Source organism: Perca flavescens, chromosome 9, assembly GCF_004354835.1.
Source record: "Perca flavescens isolate YP-PL-M2 chromosome 9, PFLA_1.0, whole genome shotgun sequence".
NCBI classification, from domain to species: domain Eukaryota; kingdom Metazoa; phylum Chordata; class Actinopteri; order Perciformes; family Percidae; genus Perca; species Perca flavescens.
In genome coordinates this window covers 6795766-6819693 of record NC_041339.1, presented here as the reverse complement: position 1 = coordinate 6819693, position 23928 = coordinate 6795766, and the positions used below count along the sequence as shown (strand labels likewise).

Here is a 23928-nt window from a genome sequence, read left to right as displayed (position 1 = left end):
GGTCTCGTGGCATGAAAATTTCACTTTATGAGTTTTTTTTTTAACAATAATAGGACTTCCCCCAGCCTGCCTATGGTTCCCCAGTGGCTAGAAATGGTGATAGGTGTGAACCGAGCCCTGGGTATCCTGCTCTGCCTTTGAGAAAATGAAAGCTCAGATGGGCCGATCCCTTTCTCTACTTTGCCCGCCCAGAGAATTTGGCCTTTGACTTTTGAACGTACACACCAACCCAAGTTCCTTCCTGAGGCTATTTTGCAGCGGCACCGCTGCTTTTCCCAGTGCCTAGCACCGCCCAAGACCATTGTGATTGGTTTAAAGAAATGCCAATAAACCAGAGCACGTTTTTCTCCCATCCCGGAATGCTTTGTGGACTAGCCAGACCCTCCTCCGCAGCGGCGTGGTGGAGGAAGGTCTGGCAAAGCCAGACTAAGTAAACAGTGACGCTATAGAGATGTAGTCAAAACTAGTAACGCTACTGCTCAACACTTCTTGCAATACATGTTGGATTTAGCACCGTGACGCCATCGGCACAGGATGGTAATGTCAGCTACTTTCTAATTTTGCGAATAGGTGTCATAATGACAAATGCCGGCTCAACAGGTCTGCGTAAATACAAACCTATCACTTCCTTCATGTTTACTTTGTTCCGTACGGTGTCTACCCTGCCGCCTCTGGAAGCAGGAGGACACCATGAAAGGCTCTTGTAGCTGTGATGTTCACGGCCGTCTTTGAATAACTTTTCTTTCATCATTTTGTTTTTGTGTTGATTCACAGCTGTTACTTTAGATTTATTTCAATCAAGACACTGAAGAATCAATGGACTCTTTGTTGCACTGGAATAACCCTGCGCATATTGACGTTTTAACACGTCAGTATTAATCCCCCCCACCCCGAGAGAAACCTTTACCTCTCAAGCTTCTCTAAATGTTGCTGCAGCAGCGCCACAGAGATGAATGCTATGTTCTGTTTCCTCTCTCCCTCTCTGTCTTCCCTGCTCTCTCCTCTGTTGCTTCACCTGCCAGTCGGAGGACCTCGGAGCCTGTGCCCAGTTTGAGGCCAGCCGAAATGCCAGGAATATGATGCCAAGCGCCAGCTGTGGCATTTTCCCAGAATTTACCCTGAGAAAACCGTCCTCAGAGACCGACATCGAGAACTGGGCGTCCAAGCACTTCAACAAACACACACAGGTACTCAAGAGGACGTGTGTATCCAGTCTTGTATAAAGTACTTGAAAGCAATACTTGTACACGTATCTTGCCAGAAAATGACTTTGGTTGAGGTTAAAGTCACCTTTTAGAATGTAAGTCTTAAAGTATCTGATATTTACTGTACTTAAGTATCAAAAGTAATTTTATGATATTAATGTATAATTAATATTAATGTACTTAACTATTAGAAGTAAAAATAAAAGACTTATTATGAGCTTTATTGTGGCTTCCTTATAGTGAAGTATACAGTAATAATCAGGGTTAACACACCTCCTTAATCCTTGTGTTTTCCCGTCGACAATGCAACTTTTTGTCTTTCTGGGTCAAAATTTAAAATTCAAACCGTCAGACGCTTTTGTCAACGTTTTTGTCACTTTCCAAAGTTCTTTGTCAATTTTTCCCATGTCTTTGTCAAAAAAAAATTCTGCACTTTTTTTTCGTTTTTGAAGCTTTTTCTGACATTTTTGAAGCTTTTCCTGAAGTTCTTTGTCACTTTTTCCAATTTTCTTTGTCGATTTTTTTTTTCTGCGCTTTTGACGTTTTTTTGTTGTTTCCCTTTCTGACATTTGTCACTTTTTTCAGCGTTCTTTCATCAATGATTTTCTTCAAATGCTATAAAATTGAATGAAACACCCAAATTCAATGAAAGTAGTGAACTGATCATTTATTTTACATGTGAAGGGCGTTGTTATGGAACCATCCATGTTATTTCTTTTGACAATTTGGTTGAAAGAAACCCACATTTCTGATTTCTACTTTTTGAAAATGGGTCAAATTTGACTCGAGGACAACAGGAGGGTTGAACATCAAATTCAATGTGACATCAATAAAGAGAAAAACATAAACAGAATTTAAATCTTTTGTACACTCCAACGTTCGAAAACATTTCCTGGAATGGAACGAGTAACTATAAGATGCTTAGGGGAAATAAATGTAACGGAGTAAAAGTCAAAGTTTTCAGAAATATAAATAAGGAAGTAAAATACAGATATGTAAAAGTTCGTACGACTTAAGTACAGTAACAAAGTATTTGTACTCTGTTCCATTACAACACTGTGTATCTGACTTTGGTGGGCTTTTGTTGGTATTTCTGTCTTAACTTTCTATACAATTGTCTCCAAAATGTTGTGGAATATCTTGAAATAGTTTATCCTCATGTGTAAGTGTAAACACGGCCATGTCATTTCAGCTTATTCGTCCCATACTATGTTAATCTGCTAAACCTTGTGTCAGATTCAAATGTTACTGTTGATTTCTTACTGGGTTACACTGTAAGTGGAAACCTCCTGCATAACATATTGTTTCAGTAATCCGCTGATCTCTAATCAGGTTTAGCCACTCGAGAAATAATACACGAGTTGAGCAAGAAGGCTCATTCTTGACCAGAGTTTGTTAAAAAAAACTCTCAATATAAGGTCCATCTTGTTTCTGGCCACGAGATCTGGTTGAAAGCTTCAGAAACATCTACAGTAATTTGGATCTTGTTTTAGATTTTTTTTTTGTCAAAATACATGAGCTGATCTGATCTTTTGATTGAGATTTTGTATTTAAACCTCAGCTGGTAGAGCGCACGCCCAGACGTATAGGTTTATTTCTCAACGCAGATGCCCAGGGTTAGAATCTGACCTGCGGCGGTTTCCTGCATGTCTTCCCCCCCCAAAAAAAACAAAAAATCCCCCCCAAAAAAAGCATAGCAAATATAAATACAAATATCTTTTTGACATTTTAACTTAACTTTGCATTAGCTCACTTGTAATCTTCTCTGCTCCAGTGCTGCAGCAGGTTTTCATTTTTTCAAAATTGGTCTGTAAATTAAACAATATACATTTTAATGTAATGTTATTCTTTTTGATTTATAAGATAAGATAAACCTTTATTGTCATTGCACAGAGGCCAATACAACGCAATTCTGGGTGCCACAACTGCAGGTGCATTACAGATAACAAACAAGATAAAGTTAGATAAAGATAAATACATTTACAACAATAAATAGCAAAAAGAGGTACCGGATCCAAGCAAATACAGTAGGTACCAGAACACAGGAGTCAGAAAGTGAAAGGTGGGACAAATTTAGCCCTGTCCTTAAAGCTTTAGTGTGCAACTTGTTTTATAGTACATCCGTTACATTCAAACCATTGCCAAATGAGTTGCTACAAAGCTCCACACAACTCTCTCTGTATTTCTCAGTATCGCTATGTTCAGAAGATTGTGTCGTCCGTAAAGCAGGGTCTTAAAAAGTAAATTTAATAAGTAAATTAACTGAAGTATTGTGTTCTAGGTCTTAAATAATTTTAAAAAGGTCTTAATTTTCCTACATCAGTGTAACGCTACCTCTAATGCTCTTTGAAATGTTCCCACAGCACTTTAGAAAGTTCTTTTTTTTTAATTCTTTGGTGTTGTAGTTCTTCACATATAATTCGCTGTATCACGACTACAAATGAGACCAACATACAACTTAAATTGCAGCCAATCTAGACACCAGTCCTGTAATGCCAATGAGGAAATCTGGCAATTGTTTCAGGCAATGTTTCCGGACTCTGACATCAGACTTTGTTTTTTATGTTGTGATACAGGTTTTAAATTTCATTCATAATGCTATTAAAAAGTCTTAAATTTGACTTGGGGAAACTTGTGTGTGAGAGAGAGAGAGAGAGAGAGAGAGAGAGAGAGAGAAATAATAATTATAGCAGTGGGTATAATTTATAACAGTGACTGTATCACCCATACACATCATTCAGGCGTTGAACTGATCCGGGATCAGATAAACCATCATAATAAAATTAAATGGGTAGAAAGGCCATTTCCTTTGAAATCAATGTGGCAGAACTTGTGCTAATCAAATGAACACGGAAAACAGTTTAATGGCCTGTCTATCCCCTTTATTTCTATGAGATACAGCAGCTTTGTGTGTCTCGTATTTGATAGCATGTGTAGAAATGGCTGGAGCTTTGCTTTTATGTGACCGAGAACAACGGCTAACTGCAGTGTCATTTTAGTCGTCATCACAAGGACAGAGGAGACAGACCGTGGATATATTAAGAATATCAGACAGTGAGTGGATATTTCCGCTGACCGCTTACTTAGTGACGCAGTTATACAGTGGGAGATGAATGCATTTACACATTTTCAACGTCTGGCTAGAATGTGTCTCAAACCACCTCACAATTACTCAAGATGGATTTCAATCTGTCTGTCAAATCTGCCCAAGAGCCACTAAGTGTAAATAGGGACTTAATCTAGGCAAGGCTTTTGCCTAACATTGTTTCTGCTCGAGGGAGGCACAGTGTTTGCTTTTGAGCGTTGCACGCTGTAGTCTGATTTCCCTTTGCCAGACTTTAGATTTGAAGTGTTGTAACCCTCATTGTCCAGGGACTGAAAGGATTTTCTCTCATTTATTAGCCTAACACTGGCTTTTTGTTTCCCTCCATCCCTTTCTGGTTTTTATCTCAGGGTCTGTTTAGAAGAAAGGTGTCCATTGCCAACATGCTGGCCTGGAGCAGTGAGCCCATCAAGAAGCCCATGATTGTGACCTCCGACCGCACCGTGAAGAGGGAGGCAGTGGACATCTTTAAGCTCATTCAGACCTTCATGGGAGACCGTCGCTCCAAGGCCGACTCCCTCGCTGTGGCTCTGGAGGTCTGTGGACATCCTGAACCAATCCATCCGCCCTGGCTCAGGGTCTAAATTAGAGATGTTCCAATAGAAAAGCCTCCGATACTGCCTAAAATGCTGGTATTGGTATCGGAGTAAGTAGTCCAGTAAGTACTGGAGTTAATGCACCGATCCGATACCATGTAATTTAGCCCTTTAGACTTTAAAGTAGTTCATTTATGGTCTTTTTCCATTATGAATGACAGTCAAACTGGATAATAAAGGAACGTTCTATTGCGTTCATTGTGTTTTGAGACCATATCTAATCTAAACACTCATTTATCCACGCACAGAAGCCGTTATTCTCACTCTCACTCCTTCATTTCTCACCTTGATGTCTCTGTAGTAGTTTCACTTTACATTCAAACTTTATCTTAGAGATGGTCCGATGCCATTTTATACTTCTCGATAGCGATTCCGATACCTGAACTTCCGTATCGGCTGATACCGAGTACAGATCTGATACCAGTGTATTATATATTTTATCATGTTTTAACACAGCTGTATACTACTATCCTTGTATGGAAGTGATATGATTGCTATATTTAATGTACGTTAAACATTTTGTGAAACATGAACAAACATGAACAAACACACAAATGAACGCCGTAGAACTTTCTTTTATTATCCTGTTTGAAAGTCAGTCGGTATGGAAAAAGAACATAAGTAAACTACTTTAAAATAGATTTTCTTTAGGGCTAAATTACGTGGTATCCGATCGGTGCATAAACTCCAGTAGTTACGATACAGATACCAGCATTTTAGGCCGTATCGGAGGCTTTCTCTAGTTTATTTCTACTCGAGAGATCATTGAGCGGCGACCCTCATTTACAGCGACATCGAGTGAAATTACAAAGACAAAAACGGAACAGAAAACACCATCATCAGAGAAATAGAAAGACCTTTCTGAACTGGAAAAATTATTTGATAAATAAATTAGGATAATAAGGATGCAAAAGAAAGTACAATTATCTCAAGCAATTACTAAGTAGACATTTGCAGGTTTAAACCAGATTTCTAAATTGTCCAAGACCGTGCTCGTGGGAACATGTTTTTCATTTTCATCATTTTCAATGATGTCCTTGGTCTGAACCTGACACCTCATTTTCAGGCAGAGTTACATTAGAACACCGTCATTAGGAAATAACCATATGTGTCGTTCAGTGTCTGCAGAAGACAAACTGAAGCAGGATCACTCAACTCTCCTCTCTGCAGTACGCCTGAAGTGTGCAGGATGCTTCGCAAGCTGTGTCCTTGTTCACAGTGTGACTTTGAAGGGAAGCCTCATTAATAAAACTATGTGTTGGATCGGCAAAACAAAAGATTTAGAAAACTGCACCCATGCGAGCTTGCTAAACCTTTTATAAATCCCAATCAAGTTGAAAATGTGCGCATGTATAGGAGCCTCCTATTCTGCCCACCACACTCACAAGTATCCATAAGTGGCCAATGCAAGACCCTTCATGAATGTTGATATGCATCCGGTGATCCTGTGGAAAACTGCAGCATTGATGGGTTGCATCTCATAACCCTTAAATTGCCTCCTCGAGTCCTCCACTTGCCTCCCTTCCTCGCATCTTAGTCTGTCTGCAACAGAGGAAGCCTGCGTTGGCCGTCCGACAGTCTGGCAAAAACGCAGGTCTTTTCATTCCTTTTGAAAGGGGGGTAGTGCGTTTAGGCTGCAGCAGGGGTTGCAGCGGGGGGGGTATCGATATGATATTGTGATATTTGATTTTCTCCATGTCGCCCAGCCCTAAACACTACTCCACATCACGCTGCGGTGGCCAATCATGTTTGTTGCATAAACTCTTGTACTTTCCGATACCAATGCCAGTATTTTAGGCGGTATCGGAGGCTTTTCCGATACTGGTATCAATATCGGAACATCTCTAATAAAGAGACAGTCATGAGCAGAAGACCTCACGCGGCTCTCTGCCTGTCTCCGTCAGGTGGTGGTGCGCGGGTGGAGTAACCAGGGTCTGCGCGACGAGCTCTACATCCAGCTGTGTCGCCAAACCACGGAGAACTTCCGCTACGACAGCCTGGAGCGAGGCTGGGAGCTGATGGCCATCTGTCTGGCCTTCTTCCCCCCCACGCCGCGTTTCCACACCTACCTGGAGGGCTACATCTGCCGACACATGGACCCTCTCAACGACACCAAGGGTGAGGGAGCAACACACACTCAGTAGGAGTGGGAATCACCAGAGGGCCCACAATACGATATAATCACGATACTTATGTCACACATACGATGTTATAGCGATTTGAAAACCTATTGCAGTATTCTGCAATATATGCAATTTATTACCTTTTTTTCCAACTTCAAATGTTTCCCAATTTCAAATTATGTCCCCAAAAGGAAACTTTGTCAACATCTGTTTTATCTAAAAAAAATATATATATATATTTCTCTGTTTATTCATATCACTTCAGTTTTATTGCTGCAAAATGGGATTGTCAAGCAGACAAACTGACCAACACATATAGATACACATAGATTACTATGAACTTTATTTTTGATATTCATGGTCTCCAGAGGATGGCTCTTTACCAAAATTCCCCTTTGACCAGCAATATGGTCCATGATATTGTGTCACAGAAACTTATTTAAAAAAAAATGCTGAAAGATTATACTGCACAGAAATGCAGATATATGGTTAGCGTACAAAGCACAGGACTGCGACACCAGTTGCATCTGATGTCCCGTGGGAGGTTTTGGTATAAGCTTAACTTTGGTTGAGGTTAGGAAATAATGGTGGTTTTGGTTAAATATTATGTAATGTTTTTTTTTTAATTTTATTTAATAAACGTATCCCCTCAGCCGCTGATTTCGTGAAATCAGCTGGCTGAGTTCATTGGTGGAATAAACACATGGCAGGACTTTTACTTTCTGGACCTGGAATTGACACCTCTGGCCAATTATATTGGAGTAGCTGTATATTAGTTTGCTGTTGTTTTTTGAGATGCACCAGAGGTCTCCTTCAAATCGCTTTCCGAAATGTTTTTTGTCCTTTTGGGAAATATTTGTCTCTCTATCTGCTAAATGCTTCTCTATGTTCACCAGCTAGTCTCAAACAGTGTGTGCTGTTTGATGCTCAGCAGGTACAGCTCAGTGGTTTTTTAAAGCTTTTTCGCTGAAACCTGCTGCAGCCAAAAGCAGTGCTATAAGTAGTTAACCAATCACAGAGACGCAGTCGTTGGCAATGAAAATCTTGGATCTCAGGCTCCCACCAACAATAATTATTAAAATCGATTCCGATTCTTTGAGGGGTGGAGTTAAAACGGGTCACATGCTTGTTTCACAGATAAGAGGAACATTTTATTTTTGATTCAATGGTGATTTACAGTTTAACCGGGCTTTTTCAGCCACACTTTAGAGCGCCGCATACTGTGCTCCATGGCTGCAACACAACAAGCCTGGAAGAACATGGCCGCCACGGAAACCAAAACTTGCGCAGTTAAATTTGGAGATCGGATTCTAAACCAAATTTTTCCAAACGATTCCAATAAAAAAAAAAAAATCCATTGGAACTGTAATTTTATTTTTTTTAAACAATTCCAAGTTGGGACCAGTTCTCAATGTCCAATCCTACTCATTAAATGTATAAAAAGAAGAACATGCAAAGTAAAACAAATTATAATCAAAGAAGTAAAATAGTGCTAAAGTTAAAATATACATTTATAAAATGTAAAAAAAATAATAATATAAATTTGTGGTAGAGTAGTAAAGTACATAAGATAAAGCGGCAATTCACTATAAAGCTCTGTAAAGATGAAGTTAGCTGCAGATTCAGCTGATACCTTTCACATTATCACATAACATTGTCAGTGTCTTCACATTGTCATTTGATACATTGTTATTATAAAAATATAATATAACATTTTGAGTTGCCTTAACAGAACCATGAACGTGTTAATCAAGCCAATTTCTTTGGAAAACATCAAATGCATTGTCAGAGAACATTTTGCCGATACATTCATTATGAAGATTTTGCAAGCTTGCAAATAGGTTCATTAAAAATACTTATGTTGATGAAAGACATAATTTGTTTCATTACGTTTCTTTCAAAACATATTTGCTCTTGAAAAGTAGTGCAAATATGAAGACAGTACGCTGGAGGATTGCAGGATTTTTTAAGTGGAGGGGGACCAATAACACAGGAGGGGACCAATAAACAGTGTGGGGGGGGGGGTTTGGGGGAATACAGCATAGAAAATCTGCTTAGAAATATAGGAAATATTGGATAGGATAGAACAGCACAATGTAATTCTGCCAAATAAAACATTACATAAAATATCACATTCATTTTAAACAAATTGCATATCTGAAAACAATACACATTTTCTTTAAAAAAAAAAAAATTCCAGTGCTGGTTCCTTGGTATCAGAATTAAGATAGTCACCATGGAAACATTAATTGGTCTTGTGACAAGGGCTGGGAAGATTGCAGTACTCTGATCTAGTGGATGGGGGGGAGGGCGGTGGCACCAGGGGGGGGCAATCATATTCTTCTAGCCCCGCTCCTGCTAAGCCGTTCGTATTGTGGGGTGCAATAAACAGTGCAGCCTCTAAGAGATGCTAGGGATGTTCGAGACCTTTTGTCCTTTAAGACAACCGTCTCAACTCAAGGACTGTCTAGTAGCTGTTCTGGAGCTTTCAATCATAATATATGATCTTTATCGTCAGATGGAGTTTGCCCGGTGGTCTTAGAATCATAGATATTCACATTTCTGAGCACTTGAAGGACTTTTCTACCATGTTGGCTTAAGAGTTAAGCCTTCTGCACATGATAAAAGGGTAAAACCGCGAGGTAGGGAGCAGAGTACGTCGTTGCTAATGGTTTAGTTGCGCCTTGAAAGGTCAGCTGCAACCATGTCAAAGTTGAAATAATAATTTGACTCTGTAGGTAACAGTATTACAATCAGGAGAGACTTTATTAAGGCTGAAAATAACTTTATTTAACATGATGGCATGGTGGCATGTGTCTTTTTCGATGAAGGCCCGTCTGGGGCCAGTCACAGACAGATGGGAGCTGATGTAGAGCGGACAGAATCGTGAAATTGAGAATTTATGAAAGCTATAAGACAGATTCCATAGGGATCTACATTAAGCCAGTCCTAAAAGCTAACTGGAGATTTGAAAATATGACTACGTCTAAGTTTCCAACGAAGTTGCCCCACTGTAACTGTAGCTTAAAAATTAATTAAAAAGAATTCCCAGTGGCTTAGGCCTGGCGGGGGGTGGAACTTAGGCCCGATGGGCCAGCAGGCTTACAATACACTGGGGGAAACCCTTTAGAGAGGATCGGCCCTCAAACACAAGATTGGCGGTTTGATCGCGGCCTCCTCCTGCCACATATCAAAGTGTCCTAGAGCAAAACACTGAAAACCCAAGTTGAACTGAACGCCTCGGGCGCCTTATGTGTATGTGTCCACTGCTCCTTATTCTTAGGATGGGTTAAATGCAGAGATTGCATTTCAGTACATTGTGCTGTCAGTTGTATGTGACAAATAAGAGGCTTTTCTGTTTTTTTCTGATGCTCAAAAGGTTGCAATGTGAGTCTTTGGCTTTTAGACTCCATCACTATGTTACATTTATAAGGGGCAGAAAGGCCATAAGTATGGAATATTATCAGTATATATTATCAGTATTATCAGAATATTACCTGGTCATTAGTAAACATTACAAGATGGCTACGGATGAACACCAGTCATTTGAAACCGCTTTGGCTGCTATAATGAACGAGTTAGACTTGGCTTTTTATCTTAAAGAGGAACAGAAGACTGCGCTCCAATCGTTCCTTTGCAAGAAGGACGTTTTTGCTTTTTTGCCAACCGGATATAGCAAGAGTTTAATCTACCAGTTAGCTCCGCTAGTGGCTAGGCGTATGGGGTATTGTTGTGATTGGTCGTAGTGTTATCCAATTGAGTGAGATTTTCAAATGCATGCTTGGTGCCGCCCCTTGAATTGGGCCATTTTCATTACTCATTGCTAGATCCTTAATTTTTTGGATTTGGGTCTGGATTTCCAGGCTATATCACCTGTGACACAGCCAATAAACCAGAGACGCACAAACCAAAAACAAAACATAACCTTAAAGCTGTTGCACACCGTTTTACACCGTTCCGAGGAAACATGTCTTTCAACAGGGAAACCGTAGCAAAACAGTGCACACTGTTTTGGGATTGAACGTGCCCCTGATTTAAAGTATGGATGCAACAATGTGATTTGCTTCTTGGAAATCATGGCGAAGTCTGGTTGGTTTAACTGAAAGAGTGAACGCCCAAAGTGAGCTGATTAGGTTGGGAAAGAGAGAGGAGAATGGAAAAAAAACATAGAAGTCTTCCTGAATTATGTCACGCTTATATGGCAAATGTTGCTGTTTGACCACAGCTGGAGATTGTTCTTTGTTTCAATGATCCACGATCTCAGTGCAGATTTCGTGGCTTTTTCGAAAGAAAATACATTTTCATGGTAACAGCTAAATACCGCTTATCCCACAAGCTCATCGATACAATTGCACAGATTCTGTATTTTGAAGATATTAAGAGGGGGAATGGGGGGGATATTGATCGGACCAGCACTGAGGACAGTCTTTAGGGAACTGAAATATCAGATAAGAGGGAAACTGATACAGATATACAATCCAACAAATATCTTCAGACCATTTGCTACCCTTATTTTTTAACAGAAAATCAATAACCTGCAAACCCAAAGCCCATGTACTGTAGAATATCAGTGGCTCTGTGAGTTACAAAATGCCATCCCACAACTATTGTCCATGAGCAGGAGATGCATTGAGAGGCATCAGCATTGGCGGTCTTACCGTAAATGAAGTACTTCACAGTGCATTTACATTTTACAACTGCTTACAAGTTTTCAGAACTGTCTACTTTATTTAAAACTCGACACACAATTTCCAAAACTGCACACTCAAAATGCTAAATGCCTTATAGCTGTCTCAAAATGAAGCATTTGCATCAAATGGCAAAAACTTATAATAGTAATTTTTTTGGGATATACCATATGTGCACACTGTTGTTCTAAATCTAAGGGTCTTTTGTCTTCCATATCCTTATATCTACATTTCCACAAATGTTATCTGCTGAGAGTGGTTTAAAAGTACACTGTAACCACCAATGCAATGTTGAAACAATATTATTATATTAATTTGGCAAACCATTACTGTTTTAACAGTAGCACAGCGTTGTATACAGTAGCATACAAGAAAAACAAAAAGATAAACGTATGTATACCAATTTTAAGAATAAAGAACGTGTGCGTGTGAAGCGTGGGGGAGAGCAGGCCATAAGTGGAAAAGCAAGTCACTTCTTGTTAGAGGTAGAGAATTGTGTGTAGTGTTTTGAAAAAAAAGTGTGTGAAAGGCTGAGAAATAGCTTCTGGTTTTGGAGATTTGCAGTGTAGTTTTGCTCTTTGAGTGAGAGGTTTCAGAAATCGTGTGACATATAAAGATTGTGTGGGTCAGTTAGTGTTTCTGTACTGGTGCTCTGCTTCCCCCTACAGGTGAACAGAATGAATAACAGATTACTGGCAGCCTCTCCCCCTGGTGGCTCAGTGCTAGTGTAGGACCAATGCTTTTTAGCTTGTCTTTGATGGAGAGTGAGAGAGCCGAAAAGTCCACTTAGTTTTTCAGTGCTCGCTTCCTGTATTTTATAGACAAAATGAAAGCTATAAGCTTAAATGAACTCAGGAGTTATTGTGAGGTTTAGCCACTGGAAACCATCCACTGTACTGTACTGTAAAAATCTGCCTGCCTCTATGGGAATTTAACATAGGGGTGTACTTACTTATGCCCCCTGTATTTTAAGGAAGAAAATTTATTTATTACAATACATTATTCGTTCACAAACAAAATTGGTGTCCTTAAAGGTTGGATGTTTCCTCATTTGTTTAATTAAGGTATTAAGATCAATTTCCAAAAGATGATTTTTTTATTCCTCTTTTTAGTCAACTTTAGCATGGGTGTCCTAATTTTTTCACATGACTGTATGTGTAATTTGTCTTGGTGGTTGGTGCATACATAAACAAACAAACAAACAAACATATTTAACATTAATATGAAATAAACAATAAATACAGAAAAACAAATACATACAAAATAACTGGCTGAATGGGTTGAGTGCAGAATTTGTAAAGAATATATAGTATCTACGGAGTCTAAGCTCTACATATTGAATTAGTAAGAATTTCAGTCTGAATGAAGTCTTGAGTGTCTGTATGTCAGAGTTGTATTCTGTAACCCATAACCTAACTCTGAGTATGAGACTTGTAATAGAGTAGTAGTGATAGTGAGAGACGTCTCTAGATCTTCCATTAAGTACAGTGTAATCAGTATACTAACTGTATACCGGGAGATACAATGCCCATGACAGCATCCACAAAGTAACTCAAACCACATGGCAAAATCCTGCTCTCTTTATCTGTCATATTTTCCCTTACGCATAGGATTCTGGTTATCAGGGTTTCCCCCAGTGTATTGCAAGCCTGGTGCAATAAGTGATAATTTGCCCCCCACCAGGAATAAGCCTCTTGGAATTTTTCGTTAATGTACAAACGTCCCAACTTCATTGGAACTGGGGTTTGTACTTGGAAGACGTTTTTTAAACTGCAGTTACAGTCAGTTGGAAACTTTTTAGAATCTCCAGTTAGCTTTTAGCACTGACCTAATGTAGGGAACTATGGAATCTGTCTTATAGCTTTTTTAAATTCTCAATTTCACAATTAAATCGATGATTCTGTTAGCAGAGAATCTATTGGGCTCTACATTAATGCTGCTATCAGTCTGTCACCGGCCCCAACTGGGGCCCGCGTTGGGAAAAAGATACTTGGGGATACACCGGGCTACACAACTTTTCTGGGGGAAACCCTGTACATTTTTACATTTTAAATAATATATGAAGAATGCTGTTTATTCCGCCATGGTGGCGTCTCTTCTCAGCTCTCTCTAAGCATCTTGTCGAGGTCAGAGGTCAACCTGAGGATATTAAGGGACGGCTCTCTCTTACACACATCTAATTTCAACCACCAGCTGTCACCCTTCACTAATACTGGTCTTTAGGCCACATAGACATAAACAGTACATGTTGTTTGATACCTTAAATTCACATTCACATTATTATACTGTACATAAGCACTCATGAATCTGAACCCAACAAGACTGCTTGGCTGAACGTACCTGGTGGTAATTCAATCAATCAGACTTCATTTATAAAGCACTTTTCATACATGTTAATGTAGCACAAAGTGCTTCATACAACACACACACACACACACACACACACACACACACACACACACACACACACACAATAAACAATATACCTCCACCCACAGCCCCATTCACCCACCCACCCTTAACCCAAAACCGGGAAGGGGGCGGCTGGGGTGGTGGAGGCCAGCTTTGCCAGCAGCAGCGGTGTGAGGCAGCATTGGAGTAGCAGGAATCAGAGAGGACTAGGGAGACATTTAAATGGACCGCCTGGTGTGAAAATGGCTGTGATTGGTTGTGACTGGCTGTGATGATAATTCAATTAGTGGGCCTATGACTTCTGTGTCCTGCATGAACTAACGCAATACTTAACTAAATAAATAAATAGACCATACGTAGATAGATAAAGAAAATGAATAAATAAGGCAGCTGTAAGACATTTTTTTTGCCTCATCCCGTGATGGCCCCAGTTCCCACTCCAGTGTTGCGGAGCCGGGCTGGTCGGGTGATACGGGCCCCAAAACGGTGACAATTCTTTTTTCAGTTTCTTTGCTTGGGACTTAAGGACAATAATTCACTAAAACCTGTAATAGTGTGTGTTCAACACTGATAGTGGGGGGATAGGACTAGTGGGGTAATAATGGCCTTGCACTCTGTCTTAAGAGGATGTTTAGTAACCATGGTAACACAGCTCAAGGGGTTAAAATGGATGTGATGAACAGCTGTTGGGTGTTGATGTTTGGTGTGAATAAACGGCCACAGCAGCCAAAGAGAAGCTCCTGGCCTTGTCTTTCTAACGATTCCTACGTTGTTTAATAAAAGTTGTAATCTGGTCCATGAAGGAAAAGCAACCCTGGGTCATGGACTCCACTCTTCGGCTGCTTCACCTCTGACCCACTGCTTATTAACAAATTCCAACTTCCTGAACTGAATGAAATTGTTGCTGTTGAACCAGTATGCAAAAATGGTTGTAAATATGTCCTATTTTCTCTTGTTTCCTCAGGAGTGGCCATTAGCAGCTATGCTAAATACTGCTACAGGAAACTGACAAAAGCTGCTCTGACTGGTGCCAAGAAGGTAAGCAACGTGTTGTCTGTCTTCATATTTTTGTTTCTGCCGCGGTCAAACGACAAAACCTGTTTTTTCCTTAGAGTACAAAGCTGAGGTTATTCTATATGTTATTATTGTCCATTAATCTCATGAAAAGAGCAAAGCCAACTCTTAGTGTACTTTCTGACTTCTCTACCTGTCTTTGGCTTAAGCCCACTGGTTCCTACTGAACACGTACATTTTCAAAACAACTCACAAATATATAGTTTCATTTTTTTAAAAGCTCATTAATTTCCTTAAACAGTTGGTCACTGTAGTCGTATCACCCAACATCAGTGGACCTTACTAATGCTCTTGTAATGTGGCTGCGCGCGCGTGTGTGTGTTGGCAGGCAGCAGCTTGGCTCAGAGCCTGTGTAGCATGTAGCGGCAGTATCTCAGCAGGTCACTGACAGGAATGATTTGTCACGTTTAGGACACTGCAGTGTTTGACTGGTGTTAACCTGCTAACCTCTCACAGCACATTAATGAGCTGTTCGTCCTGTGGCTGGACCAATGTTTCTCTCACTGATATCTGAACATATGACTGTCCTCTCCTCCCACTGCTTTCTGACCCATATCCTGCAAGTACCCAAGCTGTCCTTCATCTGCCCTGCTGTATTAACATCAACTCGTGTGTGTGCGTGCGTGTATGTTTCTCTCTCTTCAGGGCGTGCAGAAGCCCTGTCTGGAGGAGATTAAGCACGCCAGGAACGCCATCTTCAGTCCCTCCATGTTTGGCTCTTCCCTGGACGAGGTGATGGCGCTCCAGAAGGAGCGGTATCCAGACAACCAGCTGCCCTGGGTGCAGACCCGCCTCTCTGAAGAGGTTCTGGGTCTCAATGGAGACCAGACAGAAGGCATCTTCAGGTGAGAAAGGAGCAGAAGGGACTTTGAGTGGAGCAGCACAGAGAGGGCTGCCGAGTATGAACTGATTTATTGGAAGTCAGTCAGCGTACACCGTTGGAAAGTAATGATATGTGAAGGAAGAAGACTTTCTTCTGGTTTCTCACTGGCGACATCAAACCGTATTTTGCTGTTGAAGCCTTAATTAATAATTAATTAGATAATTAATAGATATTTTATAATTAGAGTGATCATTAATTGCCCTCAATTCTAACTATTGAATCTACAGTGCCTGACAAAAGTCTTGTCGCTTATCTAAGTTGTAGGAACAACAAATAATAACTTGGCTTGTAGTTGATCAATTGGAATCAGAAATGGCATATATGAAAGGCAAAGGCTTCTGGATTATGCTTATTATACCAAAATAAAGTATTGTATCATTCATTGAGTTTTATAATTGAATTAGGACAGAAATGTCAGATTTGGCTTGGACAAAAGTCTTGTCACAAACAAAAATACAGTAATGTACGGTAGAAATTATATTTTATTTTTAATACACAAACATGCTACAATAACATCAGAGCATATGTAAAGTCATGGTGCCTTGGGAAAAAGAAAATGAGCTTGGAGGACTACATCCATACGTCTCGGCAATGACTCAAATAACTTATTGATGAAGTCATCTGGAATAGCAAAGAAAGCAGTCTTGCAGGACTCCCAGAGTTCATCAAGATTCTTTTTTTTAATCTTCCAAGCCTCCTCCTTCATCTTACCCCAGACAGGCTCAATAATGTTCATGTCTGGTTACTGTGTTGGCCAATCTTGAAGCACCTTGACCTTCTTCGCTTTCAGGAACTTTGATGTGGAGGCTGAAGTATGACAAGGAGCGCCATTCTGCTGAAGAATTTGCCCTCTCTTGTGGTTTGGAATGTAATGGGCAGCAAGAATTTGTTGATACTTCAGGCTGTTGATGTTGCCATCCACTCTGCAGATCTCTCGCACACACCCATACTGGATGTAACCCCAAACCATGATTTTTCCTCCACCAAACTTGACTGTTTTCTGGGTGAATCTTGGGTCCATGCGGGTTCCAACAGGTCTTCTGCAGTATTTGCGGCAATTGGGATGCAGTTCAATGGATGATTCATCAGAAAAATCAACCTTCTGCCACTTTTCCACTGTCTATCCTTTCACCAAGCTGTGGGCCTTTGCAAATGCAACAACATTTTTTTAGTTGTCTTCTGTTTAATGCTAGTTTATGAGCACTAATTCGGCAATGGAGACCACTGCGTGAGAGAATTCGACAAACTGTTCTTAGATACAGCGGTTTCTGGTGGCCAGCCCAGAAAAAGGGCTGGCCCTGGACTGTCGGAGCCACAAACTGTCCTCTCGAACAGTTGTCTTACGGGGTCTGTCTGCTTGTCATGAACTTCACCAGTTTCTTTAAATCTTTTTCTTATCCTTTCCACTTGACGTTTGGATACATTGAAGATGTCTGCCACCTCAGCAGCAGACTTGGTCTTCAGGCTTTTGATGAACACTTTGGTCAGGTTGCACTTCACATGAAGGTGTGGTGTGCTGGAGTTCTTTTTATACACACCCGGGAATGTGTTAATTACAGTATTTGTCACAGGTGAAGCTCTAATCTGTGATTGGTTGAATCATTTAAAGACACGACAAGACTTTTGTCCAAGCCAAATCTGACCTTTCTGTCCCAATTCAATGATAAAACTCAATGAATGATACAATACTTTATTTTGGTATAATAAGCATAATCCAGAAGCCTTTGCCTTTCATATATGCCATTTCTGATTCCGATTGATCAACTACAAGCCAAGTTATTATTTGTTGTTCCTACAACTTAGATAAGCGACAAAACTTTTTTCAGGGGCTGTACTAATAAGCATGTAATTGATAAAGTGCTGCCGTCTATTTTATATTGGCCTGCAGTGTACAACATAGAATGACAAGATTCATGCAGAATGTAAAGTGTGTTAATGATTTTGTCCATGCATGTAGTTGTCATGGATTGAAGTAAAAATCATAGATTATAATGATTGTGACATGACATTGTGTAATTCCAAGAAATGTCTGTTTAACTTTCTGTAGTTGTCTTTGAGATAGTATTTAGTTTTTATCCTTACTGGCGGTGTCTGCCATTCAAAAGCCAGTGTTGGATACAGGGGCGGGGCTAGAAGGGGGGTACATATATGATTGCCCCTCCCCCAAATCCATTGGATCGGAGTGCTGTCACTTGGCTGCCTGTACTGCCAATCATTCCAGCTCTTGTCACATGACTAATTAATGTTTCCATGATTCTGATACCATGGAACCAGCACTGGAATTGCCCTGTAAACTGTTGTATTTCTAGAGTAGCTCCTATAGATTTGTTTGCCTCCCCCCAATGATGCTCATTGTCAGGTTCATATTTGTATTTAGGGTTTCTACTAGAACATGTTTACATGCTTTAACGAGTAACTTTTCACTAACTTTTTGAGTGTAAGTGACTGATGGGAACAACAATCTTTGACATTGGTCCAGTATTAAGCAAGATTGCTGCAGCCGGCAGCGGCAAAACAAGCTGCGATGTGATGTTAATAGGCAATTGCGCGTCCACTAAAAGTGCCATTGAAGCCCAGTTTACGGCTGCCGGTTACAGTGTTTTTGCTTTAAACATTTTTGTTGACATTAGTCACGTAGACACCAGTCGATGGGAAAACAGAGTCCAGGTAAAAAAACTGAAATTACCCTTTAATGTTCAAAAAACACATTTTTTTTCTGAATATACCTCGATTTTAGCGCCTGTCTCTTTAAGCCCCCCTATCTTTAAAGTTTATATGGTGAATGCCATTATTCATTATCTCTAAGCAATTAAAGCTGCTTTAGAGATAACAAATATTGGCCCCAATATCTGGAGCTTAAGAATATCAGCTCTCAAAAACCTCAAACTGAATTCCCTATTCACTTTGTTCTCCATTGGGAAGATGTAAAAGAACGTGCTTTCCTGTGTGACAGAATCCACTCGGCTCCAGGTCTCTCCTTCACTGGAACCAGCTGTTAACAGGATTTTAGGTTTTCACCAACAACTACAGTATATACCATATCAAGACAAACTGTTGTGAAACAATCCGATCACAATTATTTTGTGGTTTGAATCCCACCATCTACTGCAGAGATCTTCAACAGGGGGTCTGGGACCCCTAGGGGGTCCTCAGAGTTACTGCAGTGGGGCCACCAAATTATTGATAATTGATTAATTGTTAACTTTTTTACAGAAATGTAAATGTCTTAAAATGAATCCAATATGTTATTAGCAAATATAAGACTATACGGAAAAAAAACATTAATAACCGGCTTACTGGCCTATAGATGAGGTAGTCACTTACCACAGATATAGATTCACTGTGCCACATGTACAGTATATCACAAAAGTACACAAGAGTACACCCCTCACATTTTAGTAAATATTTCATTATATCTTTTAATGGGACAACTGAAGAAATTACACTTTGCTACAATGTAAAGTATTAAGTGTACAGCTTGTATAACAGTGTAAATGCGCTGTCCCCTCAGAATAACTCAACACACAGCCATTAATGTCTAAACCGCTGGCAACTAAAGTCAGCACACCCCTATGTTAAATTCCCATAGAGGTGGGCAGATTTTTATTTTTAAAGGCCAGTTATTTCATGGATCCAGGATACTATGCATCCTGATAAAGTTCCCTTGGCCTTTGGAATTAAAATAGCCCCACATCATCACATACCCTTCACCATACCTAGAGATTGGCATGGAGTACTTTCCATAAAATCATCTCTCAATGCAAATCAAACCAGCTATTAGGCTAACCGACATAAAACCATGCCAATCTCTAGGTATGGTGAAGGGTATGTGATGCAGTGGGGCTACTTAATACTTTACATTGTAGCAAAGTGTAATTTCTTCAGTGTTGTCCCATTAAAAGATATAATGAAATATTTACTCAAATGTGAGGGGTTTACTCACTTTCGTGAGACACTGTATGTTTAACATGAAAACAAGATTTATAAAATCATGCCAACAATTGTAGCTTCGAATTCTGTGCACTAAAAAGGTATGTATAATAAAGGCTTTAGGCCGCCATACACGTTATTGTAGGCCCGGTTTAATATGCAATTTCATAAGCAAGCTTTAATGAGACACACAAGACCTACACATTTTCTAAAAATCGCTACATTCATTTAGCTGACATGTCGTAAGATAAGAAGCAGGGTCAGGATGGGCAGAAGGATTGTCTCAAGGCAAGTACACACAGATATATCTTGAGGGAGGAAAACAGTGTTGCAATTAATGACAGAAATAAAACCGATGAGAACGACTTTCATCAGAGTTCTCATAGAATTGGATTGGGGAATTTAACATAGAGAGAAGACTAGACTGAGACTGGAGGGACGAGGGGCTGAAGTGTAACCAGCTTGTGACCTTTGACCTCCAGGGTGCCAGGGGACATAGATGAAGTCAATGCCCTCAAGCTGCAAGTGGATCAATGGAAAATCCCCACAGGACTGGAGGACCCGCACATCCCAGGTAAACACACAAACACAACACAACACAACACACACAACACACACACACACACACACACACACACACACACACACACACACACACACACACACACACACACTGCGGTGGTCCTCCACACTGCTGTCATGTACAGGAAGTTGTTGGTGAATAACTTGAGCAGATTCACTCACTGAGTCCTCACACTAACTCTCTGTAGCCCCAAACAGAGCTGTAACAATTTAAAATGTTGCTGTACAATTAATTGTCTCAGAAATAATTGCGATTAACAATATAACGGTCTCTTTCTTTCTTTATTACTTTTTTAAACAAATTAAAGTTTAAAATGAATTCCAGGGTACATCGTTTGGTTATATATCCCTGTTATGTGACCCAGATACTGTAATAACACAAGTACACAGCCTATGAAGTAAACAACCCCTCTTTTTTATCATTAAAAAAAAGAAAAGTGAAGGGTGGTGATGTTTATTTAATCAGAGGGTTTGTGAAGCAGATTTTGGCCCAGAAACGCGGGCAAAGGCAATTTCTTTATACAGCCCAGGATGTTTGGAGTTAATATGGCAACAAGTGACCGCTGCTTTAGCTCTAGCTCAACAGACCGACCAATAATGACTTTTTTACAATTACAATTTAGCATATCTAAACAAAATCAACAACTACCATCAACAGTCATACCCCTTAAGACCTTAGCTAATGTTAGCAATTCATTGCGGTTAACAAAGAAACCGGGATCATGTAAAATAATGTAAAATTAGACAATTATGTAATAATTGTTACAGGCATAGCCCAACAAGATGATGCACATGCAGTTAGTGTAACATAAGCGTAGCAGAGTAAATGTTCCAATGGCTTCATTTAGTTCTTAAACAGGCTTTAAATGAGTTTTCATGGCGCTCTCATGTCATGCTGCCTCTGTGTCTGTGTGTCCCCCCCCAGCGTCTCTGCTGAAGCTCTGGTACAGGGAGCTGGAGGAGCCTCTCATCCCTCACGAGTTTTATGAGGAGTGCATCAATCACTATGACAACCCAGAGGCAGCTGTCAATGTGGTGCTAGGCCTGCCACACATCAACAAACTGGTGCTCTGCTACCTCATCCGCTTCCTACAGGTAACACCCACACACACGCAAACACACACACACACATACACACACACTCATGCACGTGCACACACACACACACCAGTAGCAATTTAGTACCAATAAGTCATCGTATAGTATTTTTAAAAAGTCAAAAAAGTAGTAACAAATTCATTGTATAGTATGTCAAAAAATACAGTCATAGTGTAGTATGTCAAAAAAAGTAAGAAAAAGTAATAGTTTACTGTGTCGAAAAAGAGTCATAACAAAGTCATAGTATAATATGATGAAATAAGTCATCGTACAGTATGCCAAAAAAAGTAGTAACAAAGTCATAGAATAAATGTCAAAGTCATCGTATGTTAAAAAAAGTCAAATAAAGTTATAGTATGTCGAAAAAAATCATGTTAAACAGCTCTGCACCATTACTTAACAAGCTTGTAACTGAAACACACTTAAATGTTACTTCAGATGTTTAGAATCCATAACTAAATACATTTTTATGAATTATGTATGACTGATATATTTGAAATTAACATTTCTAAAAGGAATCTCACGTACCCCCTGCAGTACTCCAAAGTACCCCTAGGGGTACACGGACCCCCATTTGAGAAACACTGCTCTAGACCCCCCCAGAGCAAGCATTTGGTGCGACAGTGGCGAGAAAAAACTTCCTTTAGGCAGAAACCTCGGGACAGACGCAGGCTCTTGGTGGGCGGCCATCTGCTGCTGCCAGTTGGGACACAGAGACACTGATACAGATACACAGCTATGGAGAAATGTGATTGATAATATTATAGTAGTCGGTATGATAACCAGTAGCAATTATAGTACCAATAAAGATAATAGAACTATGACTAGAAATAATAGTAGAAATAATAGTAGCAGAGGTGTAGGGCGTCGAGCAGGACCACGGCAGCAGCTGCGAGGCCAGAAAACATAAGGACTCCGGGGAATAAGCTCCCCAGAGCAAGTTAGTAACATGCATTACTGGGATATGAATGCACACAGATGGAAAGATAGAGGAAAGAGCAGGAAGTCCCCCAAAAAAGTAATAGTATAGCATGTCGAAAAATCTCATAGTATTGTATGTCGAAAAAGTCATAGTATTGTATGTCTTCGTTTTGAATATCGCAATATCGTAATATGACGATATGAGACTAGAGATAGTCTTAGATTTTGGATACTGTAATATGACATAATTCTTGTCTTTTCTGAATTTAGCAGACTGTTCTAGCTCTTCTATTATTTGTCGTTATATTCACATTATTGATCATCATTTATCTAAAATCTCATTGTGCAAATATTTTGTCAAAGCACCAATTGTCAACCCTACAATATCGTCATCAAGGTATTTGGTCGAAAATTTGTATTTTTTTTTTTTTCATATCGCCCAGCCCTAACTGCACGTTGTGTGTGTGTGTGTGTGTGTGTGTGTGTGTGTGTGTGTGTGTGTGTGTGTGTGTGTGTGTGTGTGTGTGTGTGTGTGTGTGTGTGTGTGTGTGTGTGTTCAAGGTATTTGCCCAGTCTGCCAATGTGGCCATCACCAAGATGGATGTGAACAACCTGGCCATGGTCATGGCTCCCAACTGTCTGCGCTGCCAGTCCGACGACCCCAGGGTGATCTTTGAGAACACGCGCAAGGAGATGTCCTTCATCCGAGTGCTCATCCAGCGGCTGGACACCAGCTTCATGGATGGAATGCTATAGCCCCCCCATCGCACGCACGCACACACACGCCATCCATACTTTACCCCCCTACACTCCCTTCAACCCCCTCCATGACAGGCCCCCACACACTCTCTTCCCCCAGCACAGGAACATCATACATACACATTGTTGCCGCTGGGTGAATACCTCGCCTCTTCAACATGTTTACTTTTCTGGAACTAACAAAACTGCCTTGTTTTCGAGTTTGACCACTGTACATTTGAGTTGACCCAGCTGTTTTTTTTTTTTTTTTTTTTTTCTATTTCTATAGATGTAGTCCTTTTAACTGACATTTACACAAGAAAAAAAAAAAAAAAAAAAAAAAAAAAAAACCTGTATTGGAGTTCCAGTGTTTTCGTATGCTAACAGTACTGTGTGTGCCTTCACATGCATTAATACAGTTATCCACATACAGTATGAAGGAATTAGCAGGGATCTCATCATTTCATCAGATTCACGTTAGTGTCACTGGCACACTCAGAGTTCAGGACCCCTCGAAGGTTCGTGTTAAATTCAACTCGTATGTTTTAACATGAACCGATTTCTGTCTTTGTTTT

At 40.1% G+C, this 23928-nt stretch overlaps 1 protein-coding gene across 1 annotated transcript in view; it reads left to right on the top strand.

The window, feature by feature from the left end:
* arhgap39 (Rho GTPase activating protein 39) overlaps positions 1 to 23395 on the top strand; it is a 125753-nt gene extending 102358 nt beyond the window's left edge. The window contains exons 4-11 of the mRNA XM_028588304.1: positions 1023 to 1187; positions 4659 to 4844; positions 6809 to 7022; positions 15092 to 15165; positions 15847 to 16046; positions 20497 to 20588; positions 21522 to 21691; positions 23177 to 23395. Coding sequence (XP_028444105.1) covers positions 1023 to 1187; positions 4659 to 4844; positions 6809 to 7022; positions 15092 to 15165; positions 15847 to 16046; positions 20497 to 20588; positions 21522 to 21691; positions 23177 to 23371 — 1296 coding nt within the window. The 3' untranslated portion in view covers positions 23372 to 23395. The remainder of the gene's footprint in view (positions 1 to 1022; positions 1188 to 4658; positions 4845 to 6808; positions 7023 to 15091; positions 15166 to 15846; positions 16047 to 20496; positions 20589 to 21521; positions 21692 to 23176) is intronic.
* Positions 23396 to 23928: the final 533 nt, after the last annotated feature.